Here is a 22,847-nt window from a genome sequence, read left to right as displayed (position 1 = left end):
GTCCTGGATGAGGGAAGAGAAGAAGATGGGACATGGGGTAGGAGACAGGGCAGGGAGGAGTGGAAGGTCAGGATGGATGAAATCCTGACTCCACTCAGTACTCTCTGGGAGGATTTAATAAATCTTGTAACCTCCTGATGTTGCTTCTCCCATCAGTACACTAAAGGAGAGGTTGTGTCTTAAGTGTATGCTTGCTGTGGGGCTATTGTGAATGTGTGGTTGAGGTGGCGCCTGTAAAACACTCTCCAAAGGGCCTGGCACATACTAATACCTCAAAGCACTCATTCTGCTTGAGCTCCCGATACATGGAGGATGGCATTCCTCCTGCGTGCACTAGAGGGCACTGGGGGCCCTGTTTTGGGGACCCTAATGACTTCCCTGGTAGGCTCAAGTGTAAAGGGCATGACTGATGCTTCCTTTGAGGCCCCTTCTATTGGGTAAAATTCATGCTCCACTCATGACACCCACCTGGCCCTTCTTCTGACCTTGAGAAATTGCCAACATGAAGTCCTCAGACTCAGAGCTCAGACAGTAGCTCAGATATGCTGGAAAGTGGAGAGCAGATTTGCATTCAAAGCTCCTCCCTTCTTGAGCTTCAAGAAGAGGATAAGACAGGAGCTCACAGTGTCCAGGTGCCACTGGGCAGCCTCGAGCAGAGCTCCTGGAGGTCCCTCCAACCATGGCCTGGGTCTCCTTCTACCTCCTGCCCTTCATTTTCTCCACAGGTCAGAACATCCCAGGGAACTCAGGGAAACCCCTTCCCTGCTATTTTCCCATTATAACTCCAGTCCTCAGGGGCATTCTTTCCAGTTCTCCTGTGCATTCAGCATCATTCATGAAATTCTATGTTTTCAGGTCTCTGTGCTCTGCCTGTGCTGACTCAGCCCCCGTCTGCATCTGCCTCGTTGGGAGCCTCTGTCAAGCTCACCTGCACCCTGAGCAGTGAGCACAGCAACTACTTTATTTTCTGGTATCAACAGAGACCGGGGAGGTCTCCCCGGTATATAATGAAGGTTAACAGTGATGGCACCCAGAGCAAGGGGGATGGGATCCCCGATCGCTTCTTGGGCTCCAGCTCTGGGGCTGACCGCTACCTCACCATCTCCAACCTCCAGTCTGACGACGAGGCTGAGTATTACTGTGGAGAGTGCCACACGATTGATGGCCAGGACGGTTGAGCCACAGTGACACAGATGAAGGGGAAGTGAGGCCAAAACCTCCCACCTCCCCTTTCTCCTCAGAGACTCAGAGTCAGCAGCCCTGGGTTCCTCTCCAGTACCCCGAGACCTCTGACTTTCCTCCCCCAAGACACTCCTAGGCAGAGGCAGATGCAGGCCATGATGGAGGCCATTTTGAAAACTCATCTTTCTGTTTCCTCTACAACAGCCTGTGGGGACTATGCTGGGAGAGACTAGAGCAGCCCAGGCAGGAAAAGGACCCTGACAGAGTGGCTAGGATGAGAGGACCGTGTCCCAGTGTCTCATTGTGCCCTTGCTCCATCACCAGGCTCTGCCCCAAGAAAGGACATGGATCTTGACCTGTCACCCACCATTTATGAGAGTTCAATTTTTGTATTTTTTAACATATAAAAATAATAATCTCCAAGATGCTAGGACTCCAGCCTGGGCAACACAGCAAGTTCCTGTCTCTAATATAGGGTCTCAATCTGTCATTCAGGCTGGAGGGCAGTGGTGCAGTCATGGCTCACTGCTGCCTTGACTTCCCAGACCCAAGTGATCCTCCCAGCTCAGCCTCCCAAGTAGCTGTGAATACTGGCGTGCACCACCATGCCCAGCTAATTTTTGTGTTTTTTTTTTTTGTAGAGACGGGGTCTCCTTATGTTGCCTAGGCTTGTCTCAAACTCCTAGGCTCAAGCAATCCTCCAGTCTCAGCCTCCCAAAATGTTGAGATTACAGGGGTGAGCCACTGCACCTGGCCTAAAAAAAAAAAAATTTAAATACAACAACCTAAAGTATGTATAATTGACATCAATGGAATAGAAAAGAAATGGGTGAGTAGAAAAGAATATTTGAATAAATAATGGTCAAATGTGTTACACATTTGGAAAAACACAAAAACTGGTATATCCAAGAAGTTCAACAAAACTGAAGTGCAAGAATCATGAAGCAAACAACCCCAAATCACGTAACAGTCAAATTAATAAAATTTGGTGATGAAGAACCACTTAAACATATGATTCTAAGAGTATATTTCTCCTGTACTCTTTAAATTTAGGACTTAAAATTTAGGACTTTAAATTTAGGTTTGATGAGCAGAGTAGAGGTTTGGAGAAATAAGACAAATATCAGGTAAGTGCAGTAAACTGGGGGAAGAGCAAGGCCTGTGTTCCATTCTTCTCAGCATGCCTTGGTTTTAGATGAAGCAATGCTCCTCCTCCTCTCTCTAATCAACCCAACTTTACAGCTCATGGAACAAGAAAGACAAAAGAAAACAAAACAAAGACCACAGACGGAAGCAAGTAAGGATTATTAGACCAGAGATCAAAGAAATAGAGAAGAAAAAAATATAAACAATACAAAAGGCATGAGAAACTCCTACTTGGAAAAGAACCAAAAAAAATTAACAAGCTGCTATGTAAACCGACTAAGAAGATAAGAGAGAAGACACAAATAAGAAAAATTGAAAATTTGGCACAATAAAACCAACTTTATGGGGATTAAGATAATGATACAAGAACACTGTAAGCAATTATATGCTAACTCTAGGAGAAATTGACACATTGATAGAAAAACACAAATTACCAGTCTAAAGAAGAAATAAATTAAATCAAGAAATAAAGAGATTAAATCAGCAATTCACAATTTTTCTTAAAACACAGCCCAGGGCCAGAGGCCCTCACTTCTAATTCTACTAGAGATTTAAGGAGGAAAAAATACCAACCATAGTCAATCTCATCCTAAAATAGACTGGGAGGACACTTCCTAACACATTCTAGAGGCCAGCCTTAGCCTCACAGCACAGACAAACAAGGATACTATAATACAGAAAACTATAGGCTAATATTCCTGAAGAATAAGCATGGAAAATTTCTTAACAGAACAAAAGATTACCAAATCTAACTGCACGATAAAGAGAACTCATGGCATGAAAACACCAAATTTATCTTAGGACTGCAAGAATGGTTCTACATAAGCAAATGGATCAATGTAATAAACAATATCAATAGAGCGACAGGAAAAAGCATATGATCATCCCAGTAAATGCAGAAGCATTTGACAAACCTCACCACACTTTCAAGATAAAAAACACTTTAGCAAACTAGAAATGGAAGGAACGTTTCACAATATGATTAAGGCAGGGCCTTTATCAATATCCACAGTGAACCTCACAGTAAATGGTGAAACAGTGAACGTCTCCCCACTAAGATCAGAAGCAAAACAAGGACTCCTGCCTTCACTGCTGCAATTCGACATTGTCCAGGAAGTCTTAAATTTCATTAAAACAAAAAACGCTAGTGCTACCTCCCATCACAAACATGGATCAGTATGTTAGGAAGTGAAAATAACGGTAATAGAAAAAATACAATGACAACGACAGTGACGATGGTTTAAGTACACAACTGAGGTTTAGCGGCTCCCAGTTACAATGCAGCTGTTCTTATCGGGATGAGAAAATCAGTCTCATCTTCCATACACATATGGGAAGCAGGAGTACATGTAAGGTATGACTGCATTTCTCTGGACTTAAACGTTTTTCACAGAAGATCTATAGTTTATCCTGCACTCTGTATTCTGTGACTAAAAACCACAGAACAGAGAAGAGCATTTCAACCTGAGACTCAGTTACAAGAAATGTACCTGCCCCACCTCCCTGCAACCATATACGCCACCTCTCTGTGCTGAGCCATAAGGGCCAGAGGAGTTCACATGTGGCATAGACTGAGGCTGGACCCTCCCACCTCACCCTCCCAGGTGACAGGTGTTCTGGGGTCACTTAGAGAAGGGAAGTCCTGGGCTCCATCTTCTTCACCAGCACGGGGCAGCTCAGCTGCAGCCAGAAGAGAGGCTGAGGCCGCCCAGTAGGAACCTAACAGGGAGGCCAGCCTGGGGTCCTACATGTCTAAGAATTAGTCCTTGGTTTGGAAGTCTGTTGTAGTATACTGTCATCTGGGGCTGCGGTGTTCATGTTCTGAGGTTCAGACTCCCACAGCATCACCTACGGACACAAACAGGAACCCAGGCACAGTGAGGACCTCACCTGGCAAGTGCAGCTGCAGGCGTCTGGGCCCTGGTGTCAGCCTGGGCAGCTCCCGCAGGTCTGGGATTCCCTGGGAGATGCCCCGAGGTGGAGGTGCTCTAGGAGGGGGGCACAGTGTGAGGAGACAGGACTCCCAGGGCCTGAGTCCTTCACCCAGGATGGCTGCCTTGAGCCTCCTGCCACTCTCAGGGCCTCGTCCCTTCCTGTGCAGCAGTGTCCTATGGAGCTGAGCCCTCTGTCCTGGGTGCTTCCAGAGACACCTAGCCCCTCCTCCCTCTACCTCTCCTCCAGCTCCAGGAAGACTTTGATTCAGGGGGCAGCTCCTGGGCTAAGGGAAGCCTCAGGTGGGTGTCGTGGGGCATTTGGGGCCCTGAACTGTATGGGCATCCCCAGCCTCCTTGAAAGGATGCTCTCCAGAGGGAAGCAGATTCTCACCTGCCTCAGCTCTGACCAAGGGGCTACCCTGGGCTCAGTGATAGAATACGCCTGCCTGGGGGGATCAGAAACCCCCCACCCTCCAGCGGTCATGTCCTGTGCAGAGGCCATGATCCTAAGAGCCTCACAGAGACCAAGTAACCTAAAGTTGGTTTCTCATCAGGCCTGGGTTTCTGATGCTTTCTATGTGTTTATATAAAACACTGATGAGAAAGAAAAGTTGAGCATGTCAATTTCTAGTTTATTGCAGGGTTGGCATATGGCATATGAAGAGCAGCACCAGATGTGAAATAGACTAGACTGTGTGATGAATCCACATGAGTTGTGGCTCCCCAAATGGCCAAACTATGGTGATGAAAATCATTCACACAATCCTAGAGGCACAGAACCACATCCTAATTAAATGACCAAGATGGGACTAAGTCAGTCTGCAGAACCCAGAGAGGAGCTGGAGGAGGAAGATGATGGGTTTGAGGTTCATCTGCTGCTGAGGTGTTATCGAGGATCTCTCAGCAGAGCCCAGTCCAAATCCATGGCCAGGCTCCTGGAAGGTCCACAGCCCAGCTGAGCCTGTCCCAGGACAAAGCACAGGCGAGGATGGTATGGGACAATGGTCAAGTGGCCAAACTTGAAGAAGGTGACTGTTAACACAGGCCTTCAAAGATGGAGTCTGATCTTCTGACCAGAGAAACAGACGGAGGAAGCTGGGTACTCATTACTTCCTCCTCAGTCTGCTGTACTGTGCCCACAGATGGTTTGAGTGACATCCCTCAGTGAGGAGTCCCAGAGGATGTACATGTGCATAGACACCAGGGACAGACGGTGTTGAGGATGCCCGATCCCTGATGTGCATATGGGTCAACATCTGCTGATGGAGCAGGAAGATAAAGGAAGCTGTGGCTGTAAAGGAGGGGTCTCTAGCCCTCAGTCTCAGCTGCCTCCTCATCTGTGTGCACCTCCTCAACACGGACCACATGGTTTAGACGTGAAGGGGATTGTGGAGCTTTCCAATTTTTTCCCTTGGTTACATAGCACATCCTTCCATATATACTTGATTAGAGCTTGTGCTCTACAAACATGCCTGATGTCTAAATTAGTGACTTTTAAAAGTGCAAATGTGGGACAGACGCAGTCCCTCTGGAGACATTACCCATCACATGAACCAGTGAACACGTCCCTGCAGGCCTCAGTTTTTAAGAGACAAGATTTTTGAATTAAAAAAAAAAAAAAAAAAAAAAGACTAAATCTTTGCAGAAACCACAATTTGGAAGAGAACCTTGCTACTCTTCATTGCTGCTTGGGTTGCAGTGAGAACAGATTCACCAAGTGCTTCTGATTTTTGTGTCTGGTCCTCTGTGTAGACACACACATCCAGGAGAGTTTCAATGAGGTTGGCGACTCCAATAGCTTTGGTAGGGTCTTTGTTTTCTCCTGGTGCTAACAGAACATGGAAGAAAAGACAAGGTGGCGTATCTTGAAGACCAGAGATTTCCTTTTTGCAGGGAGTGCCTGGGCTCCTGGAGTGTTCTCAGGGGAAAAGGATCCAGGCCACTGGCTCCACAGTCAATCAATGATCACTGATATTTGAGCTGGTCACTGACCTAATTCCATTTTAGTGCTAGCTCAAATGGAAACATTATTTTCTTGCAACTATTTATTCAGCAAAATAGCACATAAATATCTAAACAACACATGCAGAAACAGTAGTCTCAAATGCAAAGCTGTCACCTCCCCACACCACATACTTTCTCACCTGAGCCCCTGAGCCCACTCTTCCCTCCTCTCACCCTTGCCCAGGGCTCCCCTCTCCTGTGCTGTTAGAAATCTCTGCTTTCTAACAGGGACAGTGACACAAAACATTTCCCACCCCCGCCGCCAGCACTCACACTGCAGAACCCAAAGTCCATCTCCTGAGAGGGCGTTTACATTTCTATTCTGACAGAGAAGTCACCGTGATTGGAGTCTTTACCCCAAACCCAGGAGTTTCTGAGGAACACATGGGGTCAGCCGCTTTCTGTGTGGGGAGGCTTCACCTCAGGGAGGCGCCCGGCTCTGGGCTGAGGGGTACTCAGTGTGCACTAAAGGGAAGGACTAAGGAAAGTCCCCGGTCACAGTTTGAGGGACGCACGCGCCCTGAGGAGGGGTTCCTGGTCCTGGCCTTGACCCAATCCTAACCCCAGGCCCCTTTCCTTAGCTCCTCTGGCCTGGGACCCCCCAACCCCCACCCCAGTGCTTTTCAAGAGGTTGGTCACAGCCTTCATGAGCGCTGCCTCCTCTATGTCATGCTTTTTCTGTCAACATTTTGAGGAATCAGTTGGTTTTCTCTTCATCCCATGTTCCTGTCCCACCCGCCTGCTGGGGATGGATTTATTTCATGTGTGAGATTTCCTCAGCCCTGAGCCACAGCTGCCTCATGGACACCAACCGGTGGGACAGCCCTCTGGGAAAAGCAAACAGGCACCAGGAGGAGCATCTGGAGCCCTGGTGTGGGAGACGCACTCCACCCTGGGGGAGGGAGCGTGGAGGGGATGAGAAGGGACCAGGGGCCTAGGATTGAGCTGGGAAGGGAACCAGAAGGCAGGGGGTACAGGGCAGGGGCTGTCAGCTGTGACTCAGGAGAGCTCCTGGGCCTCGGGTTCCTCCCTCTGTGGCCACTAGGGGCAGCGCGGGCCTGGGTCTGGAAGGTCCCTGCTGGGCTTCACCCTGGGTATGCGGTCCCAGGAGCTCCTTCCTCCTGACTCTCCCTAAAGAGACAGAGGCAGTCTTGGGTCCTAAATCTGTTGTGCCCCCATAAATGCATTTCTAGAAGGGCCAATAGGCTGGGTGCGGTGGCTCATGCCTGTAATCCCAGCACTTAGGGAGGCCAGGGTGGGCAGATTACAAGGTCAGGAGCTCGAGACCAGCCTAACCAACATGGTGAAACCCCGTCTCTACTAAAAATACAAAAATTAGCAGAGCGTGGTGGCACATGCCTGTAATCCCAGCTACTCAGGAGGCTGAGGCAGAACAATCGCTTGAACCTGGGAGGTGAAGGTTGCAGTGAGCCAAGATTGTGCCATTGCACTCCAGCCTGGGTGACAGAGCCACACTCCATTTCAAAAAAAAAAAAAAAAAGCCAATAAATCAACCCCAGGTTTATTCAAGCAGCAGCTTCAGGCCTCTGCAGACACAGACGGTAGAGCAAGGTGTGAGGACCCAGCCGACCTGAGGAGCCCTAGAAGGGCTGAGGGGGACTGAGGGGTCCCTGTGGGGCCTGTGGTCCTGGGAAAGGGGGCGCTGGGGTCTCTCCCAGCCGCTCTGGGCCCTGTCCTCACACTGGACCACACACAATGGAAGGAAGTACTAAGCACTCTACAGCCAGAACCACTGTGAACCCCAGGACAGGAAGGAGAGGGACCCCAAGGCTGGCTCCATTTCCCGAGCACTGTCACGGGCTCAATCTCAGGAGATCCATGTCAAGAAGTTTCAATCCCCTCGGCTAAGCCCTGCTGTCCAGGGAAGCAGAAGTCTCTGAGCCCAGGACCAGGTGAGAATGGGGTGGGGAGAGGAGCTCAGGATGCAGATTTGCATGGAAGCCCCACCCTACTCTGAGGCAGAAGAGATAACACAGGGCTGGGGGCAGGCCCAGTGTTGGGTCTCAGGAGGCAGAGCTCTCAGGACATCACCATAGCCTGGGCTCTGCTCCTCCTCCCCCTCCTCACTCAGGACACAGGTGATGCCTCCAGGGAAGGGGCCTCAGGGACCTAATCCTTGGTCTCCTGCTCCTCAGGCTCACCTGGGCCCAGCACTGACTCACTAGTGTGTGTTTCTCCCTCTTTCCAGGGTCCTGGGCTCAGTCTGCCCTGACTCAGCCTTGCTCAGTATCTGGCTCCTCTGGACAGTCGGTCACCATCTCCTGCACTGGAACCAGCAGTGATGTTGGGAGTTATAACATTGTCTCCTGGTATCAACAGCACCCAGGCACAGCCCCCCAACTCATGATTTATCACGTCAGCCCCCCAACTCATGATTTATCAGCCCTCAGGGGTCCCCGATCGTTTCTCTGGCTCCAAGTCTGGCAACACAGCCTCCATGACCATCTCTGGGTTCCAGGCTGAGGAAGAGGCTGATTATTACTGTTACTCATACGCAACCAGCATCACTTTCCACAGTGGTCCAAGTTCATAGGGAAATGAGACCAAAACCTGCCCTGGGCTCTCAGGTTTCCTCCTTGCTCTGAAGATGCTTCCTCACCCAGTGCAAGGGGCTTCCTGCAGCACAGCCTCGAGAATTCTTCTCTCTCAGCTCCTCTCCTTTTCGACCATGAAGTCCAAAAGGAAACCTGCTCTGTGGTTTCTCATCCAGCACAGGGAAAGCTTCCTGTTGCTTTTGTGCTGTGGTCCCTGAATGTGCAACTCTTCTTAGCTCTTCAAATGCAGGGACAGTGACGAGGAGCTTCCTGATTGCTGCAGTCCCTGCTGTTTTGAGGAACAGCCTCACTCTAACTGCACCCCCATCTCCCACGCTGTACAGCCCAATCTGGACGGAAGCCATTACGGGAGTTTCCAGAAACCGCATCTTACTCAACTCTCTGTCCACCACGCTCTAGGGAGGATGGCCCTCCTGGCTGAGCTAATTTCCTGCACCTTTGTCCTGAGGCAGTGACCGCTAAGATAAGATCTGAAGATGTTTCTGAGGGATTAGGAACAAAAAGGAAGCTGTTTTCTTTTTATTGCTCCTGCTCTTTGCCCCAATACCTAAGGTTGCTGAGCTGGGGAGAATTTTATCGATGGGCTCAGTGTTCATTCAGAATCCCCTGCTCCTCATATCACTGAGTCCCTGTCCTAGAAACTCCCCACAAGCAGATGTCTCCACACAGGATGGGAGTTCCAATATGGCTCCCCAGGGAAGAGTTAACCTGAGTCAGCCCGGCTTTCTCATTGACATCCAGCATTTCTAATCTCCATGGGTGTCAACACTTCTGTTGCTGAAACCTTTATTAATCTACTAATGGTAAGAATTTAGAAAATATTCATACAAGAGTTGGGTTCAAAATTTATATTTTCTGAGCCAGTTGTTAAGCATAGCCATTATTACATTAGATTGGCACAGAAGTTACTGCAGTTTTTGTCATTACTATCAATAGCAAAAACCACAATTACTTGTGTACCAACCTCATATATAGTTTGGTTTTTATGAACTTTTTTATTTTTTTGAGATGGAGTCTTGCTCTGTCACCCAGGCTGGTGTGCAGTGGCGCAATCTCGGCTCACTGCAACCTCCGCCTCCCGGGTTTAAGCGATTCTCCTGCCTCAGCCTCCTGAGTAGCTGGGACTACAGGTGCCCGCCACCACACCTGGCTAATTTTTATATTTTTGGTAGAGACGGGGTTTCACCATATTGACCAGGCTGATCATGAACTCCTGACCTTGTGATCCGCCCACCTCAGCCTCCCAAAGTGCTGGGATTACAGGCATGAGCCACCGCGCCTGGCCCATGAACTTCAATTACATAGATTATATTACAAAGTAACCATTTTAATATATTTGTATCCAATAACACCATGTTGTGTACCTGAAATATACACAATTAAATTTACTTTAAAACCCAAAGGGTATTGTCTATTGCTCCGTAAAAATCATTCCTAATATTCAGCATGTTAAGAGAACACATTTGTGACCTTGATACTTTGGTGCACCTAGAATTGCTGAGCCACTTAGTTCAGTGGTTCTGGCTATGTGTTGGTCATAAAGTTGCAGCCAAGCTGTCGGGCTGGGATGCATCCAGAGGCCAGAGAAGGTGGCCAGGCCCAACTGGAGAGAGGCTGCCACTGTCCCTAACCTCTTTGGCAGATGTAGAGAGCTTAGCAGAAAAGGAGAGAGTGAAGTGTGAGGCCCCTCTCCTTGTCCTCAATGTTAAAGATCATCCGATGCATGCACTGTTTCTTCTTTCCTGAGACACCCTAGGCATAGAGCACTCCCCCTTCATTCTAAGGCTACAGAGTATTCCACGGTAGAATTTTAGCCAACTCATCTCTACCGGTTATCACCATGATTTTCATCTCACAAATAACACTGCAGTGAACATCCTTATGCAGACTTCTTTGGGTTCATGTGTGAATATGAACATAAGATAAATTAAATTTCTAGAAGTTGAATTTCTGAGTCAAAAGGATATGTACTTGTAATTTTTACTCATTGTTCTCAGATTCCTCTCCAGAGGGGTTCCACCAGTTTGTAACGCCAGCCACAAATACCTGGTCAGAGTACAGTGTCGAAAGTTTGAATTTTTGCCAATATTTCAGATTTTAAAATGTTATTTGTTACACTTTTATTTCTGATTTCACCTATTCTGCTTGAAGTGGAGCATTTTCTCAAATGTTTCAGCACTGTGTATTTTTTAGGATTCGGTAAACTTTTTCTTAAATGTCCAGATAAGAAGGATTTTAGTCTTTGGTGCCCAAGACTCAACTCTGACACTATTATGCAGGTACTTACGCCATTCATGATGTAACCATTTAAAACTATAAAAACCACTCTGAGTTCTGTGGCCATAGAAACACATGTGGCAGACAAGGGAAGGCCTATAGAACGTGGTCCCTGGTTTGTAGAGTCATTTGAAATTCAAAAAGTCCACCAGCATATTTTCTAGGTGGAGGTCTCTTCAAGGGCAACACTGTATTTCACCTGCTATAGTGGCCTGAGTCTTTATCTATGTGTGTGTGGGTGTGTATATGTATGTGTGTGTATATATATGTATATATATATGAACATATGTGTGTCATCTGTTTGATTGGCTCTTAGGTCTGCCCAAGGCAGCCCTGTGTCACAATCTCATTACTTTTATTTCTATCCATTTGCTTTGAGTTTTGGGAGAGCTTTAGTATATGAGGAATAGACTCCCCCCAGGAGGCAAAACAGAGGAAGAAGGAGGGGCAAATGGTCAAGGCAGCTTGTACCAAGTTATGAATAATCCAGCGTAGGCTCAGAGAAAAAAGTCCTAAGATGAGCCTGGTATCTAAAACCAAAACATGCAAGATCATTAAAGTTCTAGGGATTATAACAGATAAGTAAATGAAGTTTTAAATGTACTGGACATTTATATAAAGCATGAAGACTGTAAAATTCAGAATGTGACAAGGAAATAAAGAATTTGAGATTTTAAGATATAAAGACCCCAAAGCAAGTTTCCAGGAAAAGTGTTTATGCCTCAAATTATTATTTTCTGTAAAAGTCTTTTTTTCCCTTTTCTTAGGTATGAGGAAACCTCTCATGGAACATTCTTTTTTTCCCACCGTCAAGAACAGTGTGACCCCACAAAGGAATTCTAACATTAAGTAGAAGACAATTGCACTTTTTTGTAACCATTGAGAAGTTTCCTATTTGTACATAAAAATATTGATGCAGAAATCACCTGTCTTCTGACTTGTTAGACCAAAAACCATGAAAACCCTAGAAGAAAACCTAGGCAATACCATCCAGGACATAGGCATAAGCAAGGACTTCATGACTAAAACACCAAAAGTAATGGCAACAAAAGCCAAAATAGACAAACGGGATCTAATTAAACTAAAGAGTTTCTGCATAGCAAAAGAAACTACCATCAGAGTGAACAGGCAACCAACAGAATAGGAGAAAATTTTTGCAATCTACTCATCTGATAAAGGGATAATATCCAGAATCTACAAAGAACTTCAACAAATTTACAAGAAAAAATTAACCCCATCCAAAAGTGGGCGAAGGATATGAACAGACTCTTCTCAAAAGCAGACATTTATGCAGCCAACAGACACATGAAAAAATGCTCGTCGTCACTGGTCATCAGACAAATGCAAATCAAAACCACAATGAGATACCATCTCACACCAGTTAGAATGGTGATCATTAAAAAGTCAGGAAACAACAGGTGCTGGAGAGGATGTGGAGAAACAGGAACACTTCTACATTGTTGGTGTGAGCATAAACTAGTTCAACCATTGTGAAAGACAGTGTGGCAATTCCTCAAGGATCTAGAATTAGAAATACCATTTGACCCAGCCATCCCATTACTTGGTATATACCCACAGGATTATAAATCATGTACTATAAAGACACAGGCATATGTATGTTTATTGCGGCACTATTCACAATAGCAAAGTCTTGGAACCAACCCAAATGTCCATCAATGATAGACTAGATTAAGAATATGTGGCACATATACACCATGGAATACTATGCAGCCATAAAAAAGGATAAGCTCATGTCCTCTGTAGGGACATGGATGAAGCTGGAAACCATCATTCTGAGCAAACTATCCCAAGGACAGAAAACCAAACACTGCATGTTCTCACTCAGAGGTGGGAATTGAACAATGAGAACACTTGGACACGGGGCAGGGAACATCACACACCGGGGCCTGTCATGGGGCTGGTGGGGAGAGGGGAGGGATAGCATTAAGAGAAATACCTAATGCAAATGACGAGTTAATGGGTGCAGCACACCAACATGGCACATGTATACACATGTAACAAACCTGTACGTTGTACACACGTACCCTAGAACTTAAATAAAAAATAGATAAAAAAATAAAAATTATATATATTGAGGCTTAATGCTAAAAATGGAATTAGTAGTTTCATATCTATACAAGTGATTAATTTTCTTTGGACTAAGCCATTTCTGTTTATGATTCATCATCGTTAACTTGGATGTATTCTACTCTGAAAACAATTCAACTGTTGGTATATTTTGTTTTGTTTTCTGTATCAACTATAGCTCTTTTCTAAACACTGACAGAGATATTCCATACCTACTGATTATTAAATTTAATTTCATGGGCATTTGGATTATTAAATTGTTTCAAGAATGCACAGACGGGACTTCCCCCGCATTGAACTCACAAACGTTGCTGATGCTGACTCATGCTTTTCTTTCAATCTTGGCAAATAAAGTAGGCATTTTATTTTCTAGACACCCAGATGATAGCAACAGACAGAAGGAGAAACTCCCCAAAGCTGTTATCCTTTAAATCCTCAGGATGAATCACACCTGGAGAATCACTCACACTTGATTTACATTTTATACAAATGAGAGTTGGGTCTTAGAGCTGATGCCGAGTTAGTGAAGGACTTGGGCTGTTGGGATGGGGTGAATGTGTTTTACAAGTGAGGAAGACATGAATTTTTGGAGTCTATAGGGTAGGGGATTATTGACTAAATTGTGTCCCCAAAATTTGTACAATGAAACTCTAACATACAGTGTGTGACTGAGTTTGGGGATAGGATCTTTAAAGAGAGGAGTGAAATTGAGGTCATGAGAGTGGCTTCTTATCCAATCTGGCTGGTTTCCTCCTAAGAAAAGGAATTTGCACACACAGAAATGAGACAACAGAGACAAGTGTGCAGAGGGAAGATCACGTGAGGACACAGCAAGGAGGTAGTGACCTGCAAGCCAAGGAGAGAGGCCTCAGGGAAAACCAAACCCACCAACACCTTTATCTGGACTCCCCAGCTTCAGAACTGCGAGAAAAGATGTGTCTGCTCTTTAGGCCAGCAGGTCTTTGGTATCTCATTAAGGAAGCGCTAGCAAATGAAAACAAAACGGACCCCAAAGACCTTGGATGTGGAAGGAGGAGGAGATGGAGCAGGCTGCAGGAAGCAGGGCAGGGAGGGGTTGGAAGTTAGGCTCTGATGTGCATCTCCTGGATGGAATCTGGACTCCACTCAGTACTGTTTGGGAGAGACTTGGGAAAACATTTAACCTCCCAATACTGATTTCCTAATAAACACTGGGCCTTGAGCATAGGGCTTGGCATCATCCTATTCCATGTTATGAAAGTCTTCTTGAGGTAATGTTTGTAAAACAATCACCAAGGCATCTGGCATGTATTAAGGGTTCATACATAGTCATTGTGATTTAGTTATAGAAAATTGCATTCATTCTATGGGCACCAGGGGGCACCGTGAACCTTGGTCTGGGGACCCTAATGAGTCCAAGTTCCCCTGCGGTTCTCAAGTGCACAGGGCCTAACTGTTGCTTCCTTTGAAACTCCTTCTATTGGGTAAAATTCTGAAACCCACCTGGCCCTTCTGATCTTGAGAAATTACCCAGAGAAGGCCCTCAGGCTCAGGGCTCAGACAAGAACTGGGGCAAATATTTTAGGGAATGGAGAACAGCTTTGCATCCACTACTCACCAGAGCCACCTAACAAAGACACAATGGTAACAGAAGTAAATTTGCATGAAGAGACTCCTCTTCCTACAATAAGAGAGACCTGGGGGTCCCTCCCCAGCTGTGGGCTCAGAGGCAGACCTCTGGGGCATCTCCACCATGGTCTGGACCCCTCCCCTGCTCACCCTCCTCACTCTCTGCACATGTGCTGCCTCCCAGGGCTCAGCCCCTATGGAACCAGGGATCATCCTAGCCCTGAGCTTCAGCTCAGCATAAGGAGTGAAGCAGAGTGTGGGGCTCTGGGAATAAGATTGTCATCCTCAGATACCTCTCCTGTCCTCTCTTGCAGGCTCTGTGGTTTCCTCTCAGCTGACTCAGGAGCCTGCAGTGTCTGTGGCCTTGGGACAGCCAGCCAGAATCACCTGCCAGGGAGATGGCATAGGAACCTATTATGCAAACTGGTATGAGCAGAAGCCTCGGTACCAGAAGCCCTGTGCTGATCATCTGTGGTAACAACAAGCAGCCCTCAGAATCCCAGACTGATTCTCTGGCTCCAAATCAGGGAACACGGCCACTCTGATCATCTCCGGGACTCAGACTGAAGACGAGGCTGACTGTTACTGACAATCACCAGACAGCAGTGGTACTCATCCCACAGTGACACAGGCAGATGAGGAAATGAGACAACTACCCTTTTTCTGTCTGTGTCACCCTCTTACTCCAGCCCCAGCAGGATTGTGGACATAGCCGTGAGCAGGTCTGTCCCAGTTCACCTGCATCTGAGCCCTCCAGGCTACCCTTTTTTCCAGCCCTCCAGGCAGGCTCTGCAGAGGGTGGGTCAGGAGAGGACTTGGGGCTGGCAGGACCAGGTTGTCCTGGTGGTGTCTTGGGAATAGGAGTGTCTTGATTCAAGATGACCTGAGTGGAAGGACAGGAAGAGACAGCCATTGAGTGGTCATGGTCCCTGGATTTCCTCATATGTGGTGACTGAACCTAAGTCAGTGCCTCTACTCTGTGGTCCAAATGCCCTGATTATTTTTCTGAACTGCCTACGTTTCACTGAGATCGTCAAGCCCCAGCTTCACAGCATCCTGATGTTCTGAACAGGGAAACCTTTCACAGTGAGCACTGAGAATCCCTTAGATCCCCTTTTCAGGGCTCACCCACCCTCCATCCACCCAAGGCTGCAGGGAGGCCCTGGATTCTACAGCTGTTTCCCCACTGGAAAATGCCATTGAGTTCAAAGAATGGCTTCATATAAGAATGTGCCCCCTTCAGAATACAGTTCAGCGGCAATGACTGCCTGATGCCTTGATCCCAAAATCATGTCTTAACCTAGGATGTCCTTAAAGTGCCTTCTAGCTTAGCACTCAATTGTCACACATTCTCTGTCATTCCTCCCACACGTCTTTCCTGGGAGTATATCATGAACCCCTACTGCACGGAATTCTCCCTCTCAGAGTAGGACTCCAGGGAACTCAAAAACTAAAAAACAAACCAAACCAGGCTAGAGGTAAGAGTATTGAAGAAGAGAGAATTATACAGAGAGAAAACTCTGAGGTCTGCAAATACTCATGCACTGATTTACGCTTGTGTGTGAAGAAACTCCCTTTGAAAGAGAAAAAAACACCCAAAGACACTTGAGAGAACACTCTTCAGAGGACACACACACACACACACACACACACACACACACACACACACACTACAGTTAAAGAAAGAGAAAAGGCCCCAGGTAAGGGGCATCAAGTTGACTCATCAGAAGAGCTTTGCCTCAGTACTGGGGAAAATGTCACATAAGACTGCGTGGTTCTCTACTAAGACAGTGTAAAAGCAAGGTAAGGTCAAACAGTTTTCAAATATTTTTTACTGGATCCAAAAAAATAGAGAAAGAAATGCAAAATATATTCTGAATCCAACAAGGACAAACGTACACAGTCGGCATCCCATCAACATTTTCTGCAAAGAAATAAACAACAACAACAACAAAAAGCTGTAAGAAACAAAAAGAAATTAATCAATCCAAAGTGGCCTTGAAATTTGACAGACGATAAACTTTGCAAGCAGGAGCACAACAGCAATTCTTGTAACTATATTCTACTTGATTATGAGGGTAGAGGATGGATTTACCAGGTTAAGCAGAGATATAAGACATAAAGACCCAAGTTAAACTTTAAGAAATGATACCTAAAATGTCCCTGATAAAAAACACACTGAATGAGCTTGATTACAGAGTAGATGCTATGAACGAACAGATGAGTGAACAATGATGTAGCGATGGAAGCTATCCCCGAAAAGTTACCAAAAAAAGAAAAGATGAGAAAAGTAAACGGAGTATGTGTGAGTTTTTGGACATTATCAAATTGGCATAATGGTATAATTAGAGGCATAAAAGGAGATAAAATTGGTGTGGTGAGAGGGAGGGCAGAAAAACAATTTAAATAGTGATCCGAGTGTTCCAAGTTTGGTTAAAAATACAAACCCACTATCCAAGAAGCTGAACAAATCCCAAACAGACACACACATACACACACAGAAAAAAAAACACACATAGAGCAACACTCACCGTATTCAAATTGGGGAAAAAAAAATCTGTGATGATGAAATACTCTTAAAATTAGCCAGAGAGAAAACACGTGTTAGATTCAGGTGAACAGCATAATGATAAAAGCAGATTTCGTATTAGAAGCAATGCGGCCGGGCGCCATGGCTCATGCCTGTAATCCCAGCACTTTGGGAGGCCCAGGTGGGCGGATCAAGAAGTCAGGAGATCGAGATCATCCAGGCGAACACAGTGAAACCGTCTCTACTAAAAATACGAAAAATTAGCCGGGCGTGGTGGCGAGCGCCTGTAGTCTCAGCTACTAGTAAGGCTGAAGCAGGAGAATGGCATGAACCCGGGAGGCAGTGCTTGCAGTGAGCCGAGATTGCGCCACTGTACCCCAGCCTGGGTGACAGAGTGAGACCATCTCTCAAAAAAAAAAAAAAAGAAGCAATGCAAACAGGAGGCAGTGGAGCTATATTTATACACTAAGAGAAACAACTTTTTATTCAAAAATCTTGAATAGAAAGAAAAGCTGGAGGCATGACACTACCTGATTTCAAAATATACTACAAAATATACCATAAATCCATAGTAACTGCAAATCTATAGTATAATATCAAAACAGCATAGCACTGTCAAAAAAAAAGGGGCAGGGGAGAGACAGAAACAGACAAATGACAGACAGACATAAACAAATCAATCAGAATAGAGAACTCAGAAATAATTTCACGCATTTACAGTCACCTCATTTTTAACTAGGCATCAAGAATACATCTTCCGGAAGGACAATCTCTTCAATAAACTGTGCTAGGAAACACCCAACACCCACATGTAGAAGAATAAATCTAGACCGTTATCTTATCATATACAAAAATCAACTCAAAATAAAGATTTAAATGTAGGACTTGAAACTATGAAACTACTAGAGAAGAAAACATAGGATAAATAATGAAATTGGCTAGGACAAGGAATTTTCAAATAGACATCAAAAGTGCAAGCAACAAAAGCAAAAATAGACAAATATAATTACATTAAGCTTAAAAGCTTCTGCAAAGCAGAAGCAGCAATCAGCAGAACGAAGAAACAATCCAGAGAGTGGAAGAAAATATTAGCAAACTATACATCAGGCAAGCGGTTAATACACAAAATACAGAAAACAAGACTACTCAAAAGCAAAACCACAAATAATCTAATTTAAAAATCAGAAAAAGATCTACCCAAAACCTTTGTCCCCCACCATTATTTCCCCCACCTTCTTTTCCCGACTGCCTTCCCCTCCCTGTGAGCACTCTTTTTTTCTTTCACCATCTACCCTAACACTTTTCCCCCACCACTTCTCCCCCAGCACCTTTTCACAAAGCTCTTCTCTACTCCCACTCATCATCCTTTTCCCCACCATCTTTTCCCCTCTCCCTGGCCACCCTCTTTCCCCTCTCGAGCTCTCATCACCCTCTTTTGCTTTTTTTTTTTTTTTTTTTTTTTGAGACGGAGTCTTGCTCTGTCGCCCAGACTGGAGTGCAGTGGCGCGATCTCGGCTCACTGCAAGCTCCGCCTCCCGGGTTCACGCCATTCTCCTGCCTCAGCCTCCGGAGTAGCTGGGACTACAGGCGCCCGCCACCACGCCCGGCTAATTTTTTTTTTGTATTTTTAGTAGAGACGGGGTTTCACCGTGTTAGCCAGGATGGTCTCGATCTCCTGACCTCGTGATCCGCCCGCCTCGGCCTCCCAAAGTGCTGGGATTACAGGCTTGAGCCACCGCGCCCGGCCCCTCTTTTGCTCTTCTATCTACCCCAAAGCCTTCTCCCCACTCCTGCTCCTCACCACCCTCTTTTCCCCCCTCCATCTACCCAAATACTTATTTTCCCACCATCTTATCCCCACCCTGTTCACAACGCGTTCTCCTGCTTGCCATCCTTTTTTCTCTTTAGCACTCACCACCCTCTTTACCCTTCCATCTACCCCAAAACTATTTTCTCTCCTCCTACCACTTCAGCTGTGCTGCCTTCTCCATGGCCGCCACCAACCGCAGGGAGGAGAGGTGCGCTGTCACAGGCCCCAGCCTCCAACGTGGGGCACTTAGCTCTCCCATCTCCTCCTCTAGCCGGACAGGAGCAGCTCCCGCTGCCGGCGGCCCCCCAGCACTCCCACGAGGCTGCGGTCTCGGTCACCTCCACCTACCACAGCAAGGCGAGGCAAGAGGCAAGCCGCAGTGCTACTGGCTCCAGCCTCCGGCCCCCAGCCTCCAGCGTGTAGTAAGTGGCTTCGTAAGCTAGCATGGAACAGCTCAGGAGATACACACAGAAAAATCCTGGCCTGACCTGACTGCCCGCCTCAGCATGCCTTATATACTGAGGTTAGGCAATGTGTGTTCCTGGACTACATGTTCTGATTGGATGAGAGAAAACCTGTAGGCCTACTCTGATTGGACTTTATTGTGATGTTCTGATTGGATGAGAGCAAGTATTAAAATAACCAATCAGAGCATGAAAATAAAGTCCAATCAGAGTAGGTCTAGAGGTTTTCTCTCATCCAATCAGAACATGTAGTCCAGGACACCCCCCCCCACCCTCCCCGCCCATTGCCTGACCTCAGTATATAAAGCATGCTGCAGCGAGCAGTCAGGCTGTTCCAGGATTTTCTGTTTGGGTGGGCTGCGGTGCTCCGTTCTAGCTTAGGAAGCAACCTCCTACTACATGCTGGAGGCAGGAGGCCGGAGCTCACGGCTCTGTGGCTCTTTTCTCGCCTCGCTGTGGTAAGATGGTGGAGACTGAGACCGCAGCCCCGCAAGAGCGGTAGGAGGGCCGCCGGCAGCGGGAGCTGCTCCTGTCCGGCTAGAGGTTGAGAAGATGGGAGAGCTACGTGCCCCACGTTGGAGGCTGGGGCCTGTGACATCGCACCTCTCCTCGTTGTGGTTGGTGGCAGCCACGGAGACGGCAGCAGCAGCTGAAGTGGTAGGAGGGGAGAAAATAGTTTTGGGGTAGATGGAGGGGTAAAGAGGGTGGTGAGTGCCAAATGGAAAAAGGATGGCAAGCAGGAGAAGGCGTTGCAGACAGGGTGGGGAAAAGATGGTGGGAAAATAAGTTTTTGGGTAGATGGAGGGGGAAAAGTGGGTGGTGAGCAGCAGGAGTGGTGGGGAGAAGGCTTTGGGAAACGCGGGGGAAAATGTTTTTGGGTAGATGGAGGAGTAAAACGGGAATGAGAGCACATAGGGTGAAAGAGGGTGGCCGCGGAGAGGGGAAAAGATGGTGGGGAAAAGGGTGGTGAGCGGGAGAGTAGAGTGGGCTTTGCAGAAAAGTGGTGGGGAAACAGTTTGGGGGTAGATGGAGAAAGAAAAAGGGGTGGCAAGAGGAAGGGGGCCGAAGGCAATTGGGAAAAGAAGTTGGGGAAATGGGGGGGGACACAGGTTTTTGGTAGATTTTTTTCTGATTTTTAAATTAGATTATTTGTATTTTTGCTTTTAAGTAGTGTTTCTACATTTTGTTTATTAATCGCTTGCCTGTTGCATAGTTTGCAAGTACTTTCTTCCATTATCTGGATTGTTTCTGCATTGTACTGACTGCTTCCTCTGCTTTGCAGAAGCTTTTAAGCTTAATGTAATTACATTTGTCTACTTTTGCTTTTGTTGCTTGTAGTTTTGATGTCTGTCTGAAAATTCGTTGTCCTCACCAATTTCATTAAGCATTTATCCTATATTTTCTTCTCTGGTAGTGTCATATAGTTTCAGGTCCTACATTTAAATCTTTATTTTGAGTTGATTTTTGTGTATGATAATTGTCTAGATTTATTTTACATGTGGGTGTTGAGTGTTTCTTAGCACAGTTTATTGAAGAGATTGCTCTCCGGAAGGTGTGGTGTTGATGCGCAGGTTAAAAATGAGTTGACTGTAAATGTGTGAATTTATTTGAGTTCTTTATTCTGTTTATGTCTGTCATTTGTCTCTGTCTCTCCCCTGCCCCTTTTTTTGACAGTGCCATGCTGTTTTGATATCATACTATAGATTTGTAGTTACTGTGGATTTATAGTATATCTTGTAGCATATTTTGATATCAGGTAGTGTGATGCCTCCAGCTTTTCTTTTTATTCAAGATTATTTTTGTATCTGAGGTGTTTTGCATTACCATGTGAATTTTGCAATAGTTTTTTTTTTATTTCTATGAACGAAGTCTTTGTAATTTAACGTGAATTGCATTGATTCTGTAGATCACATTGAGTATTGATATTTTAACACTATTCTTCTAGTGTATGGACGTGGGATATTTTTCTGTTTACTTGTGTCTACTTTAATGTCTTTGATCTATGGTTTTTTTGTTTTTGTTTTGAGACGGAGTCTCGCTCAGTCGCCCAGGCTGGAGTGCAGTGGCGCGATCTCGGCTCACTGTAAGCTCCGCCTCCCGGGTTCATGCCATTCTCCTGCCTCCGCCTCCCGAGTAGCTGGGACTACAGGCGCCTGCCGCCACGCCAGGCTAATTTTTTGTATTTTTAGTAGAGATGGGGTTTCACCGTGTTAGCCAGGACGGTCTCGATCGCCTGACCTCGTGATCCGCCCGTCGCGGCCTCCCAAAGTGCTGGGATTACAGGCGTGAGCCACCGTGCCCGGCCTGATCTATGTTTTATAGTTGTCATTGTAGGAGCTTTCACCTTTTTGGTTAAGTTTATCCCTAGGTATCATTGGTTTTTTTTGTTTGTTTTGTTTTTTGGTTTTTGTTTGTTTTTTTTTTTTTTTTGGAGGGGGTGGGTAGTTACTGTAATGAAACAGCTTTCTTGATTTCTTTCGTATGTGTTTCACTATTGCTGTGTGTGCTACTCATTTTTGTATATTGATGTTGTGTCTTACAACTTTACTAAATTTATTTCTCGTAGGTTTTTTTGTGGAATTTTTAGGGTTCTCTATGTGTATATGATCATGTAACCTGCAAACATAGACAATTTGACTTTTTTTCCCAATTTGGATGGGTTTTATTGCATTCTCCTGTGTAATTGCTCTAGCTGGGGCTCCCAGTACCATGATGAATCAAAGTGGTGAAAGTAGCCACACTTGTTCAAGATCTTAGAGGAAGAGCTTTTAACTTGTCCCCCTTGATTACGATGTTTGTTCTGAGTTTGCCATATATGGCCTTTATTGTGCTATGTTCCTTTTGTACTCATTTTGAGTTTTTATCATGAAAGAATGTTGAATTTTATTTAAAACTCGTTTTCAGCATCTGCTGACATGATATGATTTTTGTTCTTGATTCGCTGAATGTGATGTATGACATTTATTTGTGTTTGTTGAATCATTCTCATATTCCTCCGATGAATCCCCAGGTATTTGGTTGAGGATTTTTTGAATCTGTGCTCACTAGAGATATTTGCCTGTGGTTTTCTTTCTGTGTCGTGTCCTGGTCTGGTTTTTGTAGCAGGGTAATGCTGACCTCATAGAACAAGTTTAGAATTACTCCTTCCTCTTCATTTTTTGGGGAATATTTTGAGTAAAATTGGCATTACGTTTTTAAAAAATGTTTGGTAGAATTCAGTAAAACCAT

At 45.8% G+C, this 22,847-nt stretch overlaps 2 protein-coding genes and 1 gene segment (V, D, J or C); all 3 read left to right on the top strand.

Moving 5' to 3' along the window:
* Positions 1-22,847, top strand: part of LOC114670549 (immunoglobulin lambda-1 light chain-like) — a 349,019-nt gene that overhangs the window by 176,429 nt on the left and 149,743 nt on the right. The gene's annotated exons all lie outside the window — the stretch shown is intronic.
* Positions 1-22,847, top strand: part of LOC106996055 (immunoglobulin lambda-1 light chain-like) — an 801,838-nt gene that overhangs the window by 648,004 nt on the left and 130,987 nt on the right. The gene's annotated exons all lie outside the window — the stretch shown is intronic.
* Positions 573-1,178, top strand: LOC144331916 (immunoglobulin lambda variable 4-3-like). The segment is given in 2 exon segments: positions 573-725; positions 856-1,178. Coding segments are annotated over 2 exon segments (369 nt in total).

The sequence above is a fragment of the Macaca mulatta genome, chromosome 10, assembly GCF_049350105.2.
Source record: "Macaca mulatta isolate MMU2019108-1 chromosome 10, T2T-MMU8v2.0, whole genome shotgun sequence".
Classification (NCBI taxonomy): Eukaryota; Metazoa; Chordata; class Mammalia; order Primates; family Cercopithecidae; genus Macaca; species Macaca mulatta.
Note: the sequence above shows the minus strand (reverse complement) of the source record. Positions and strands in the feature narration are given on the sequence as shown.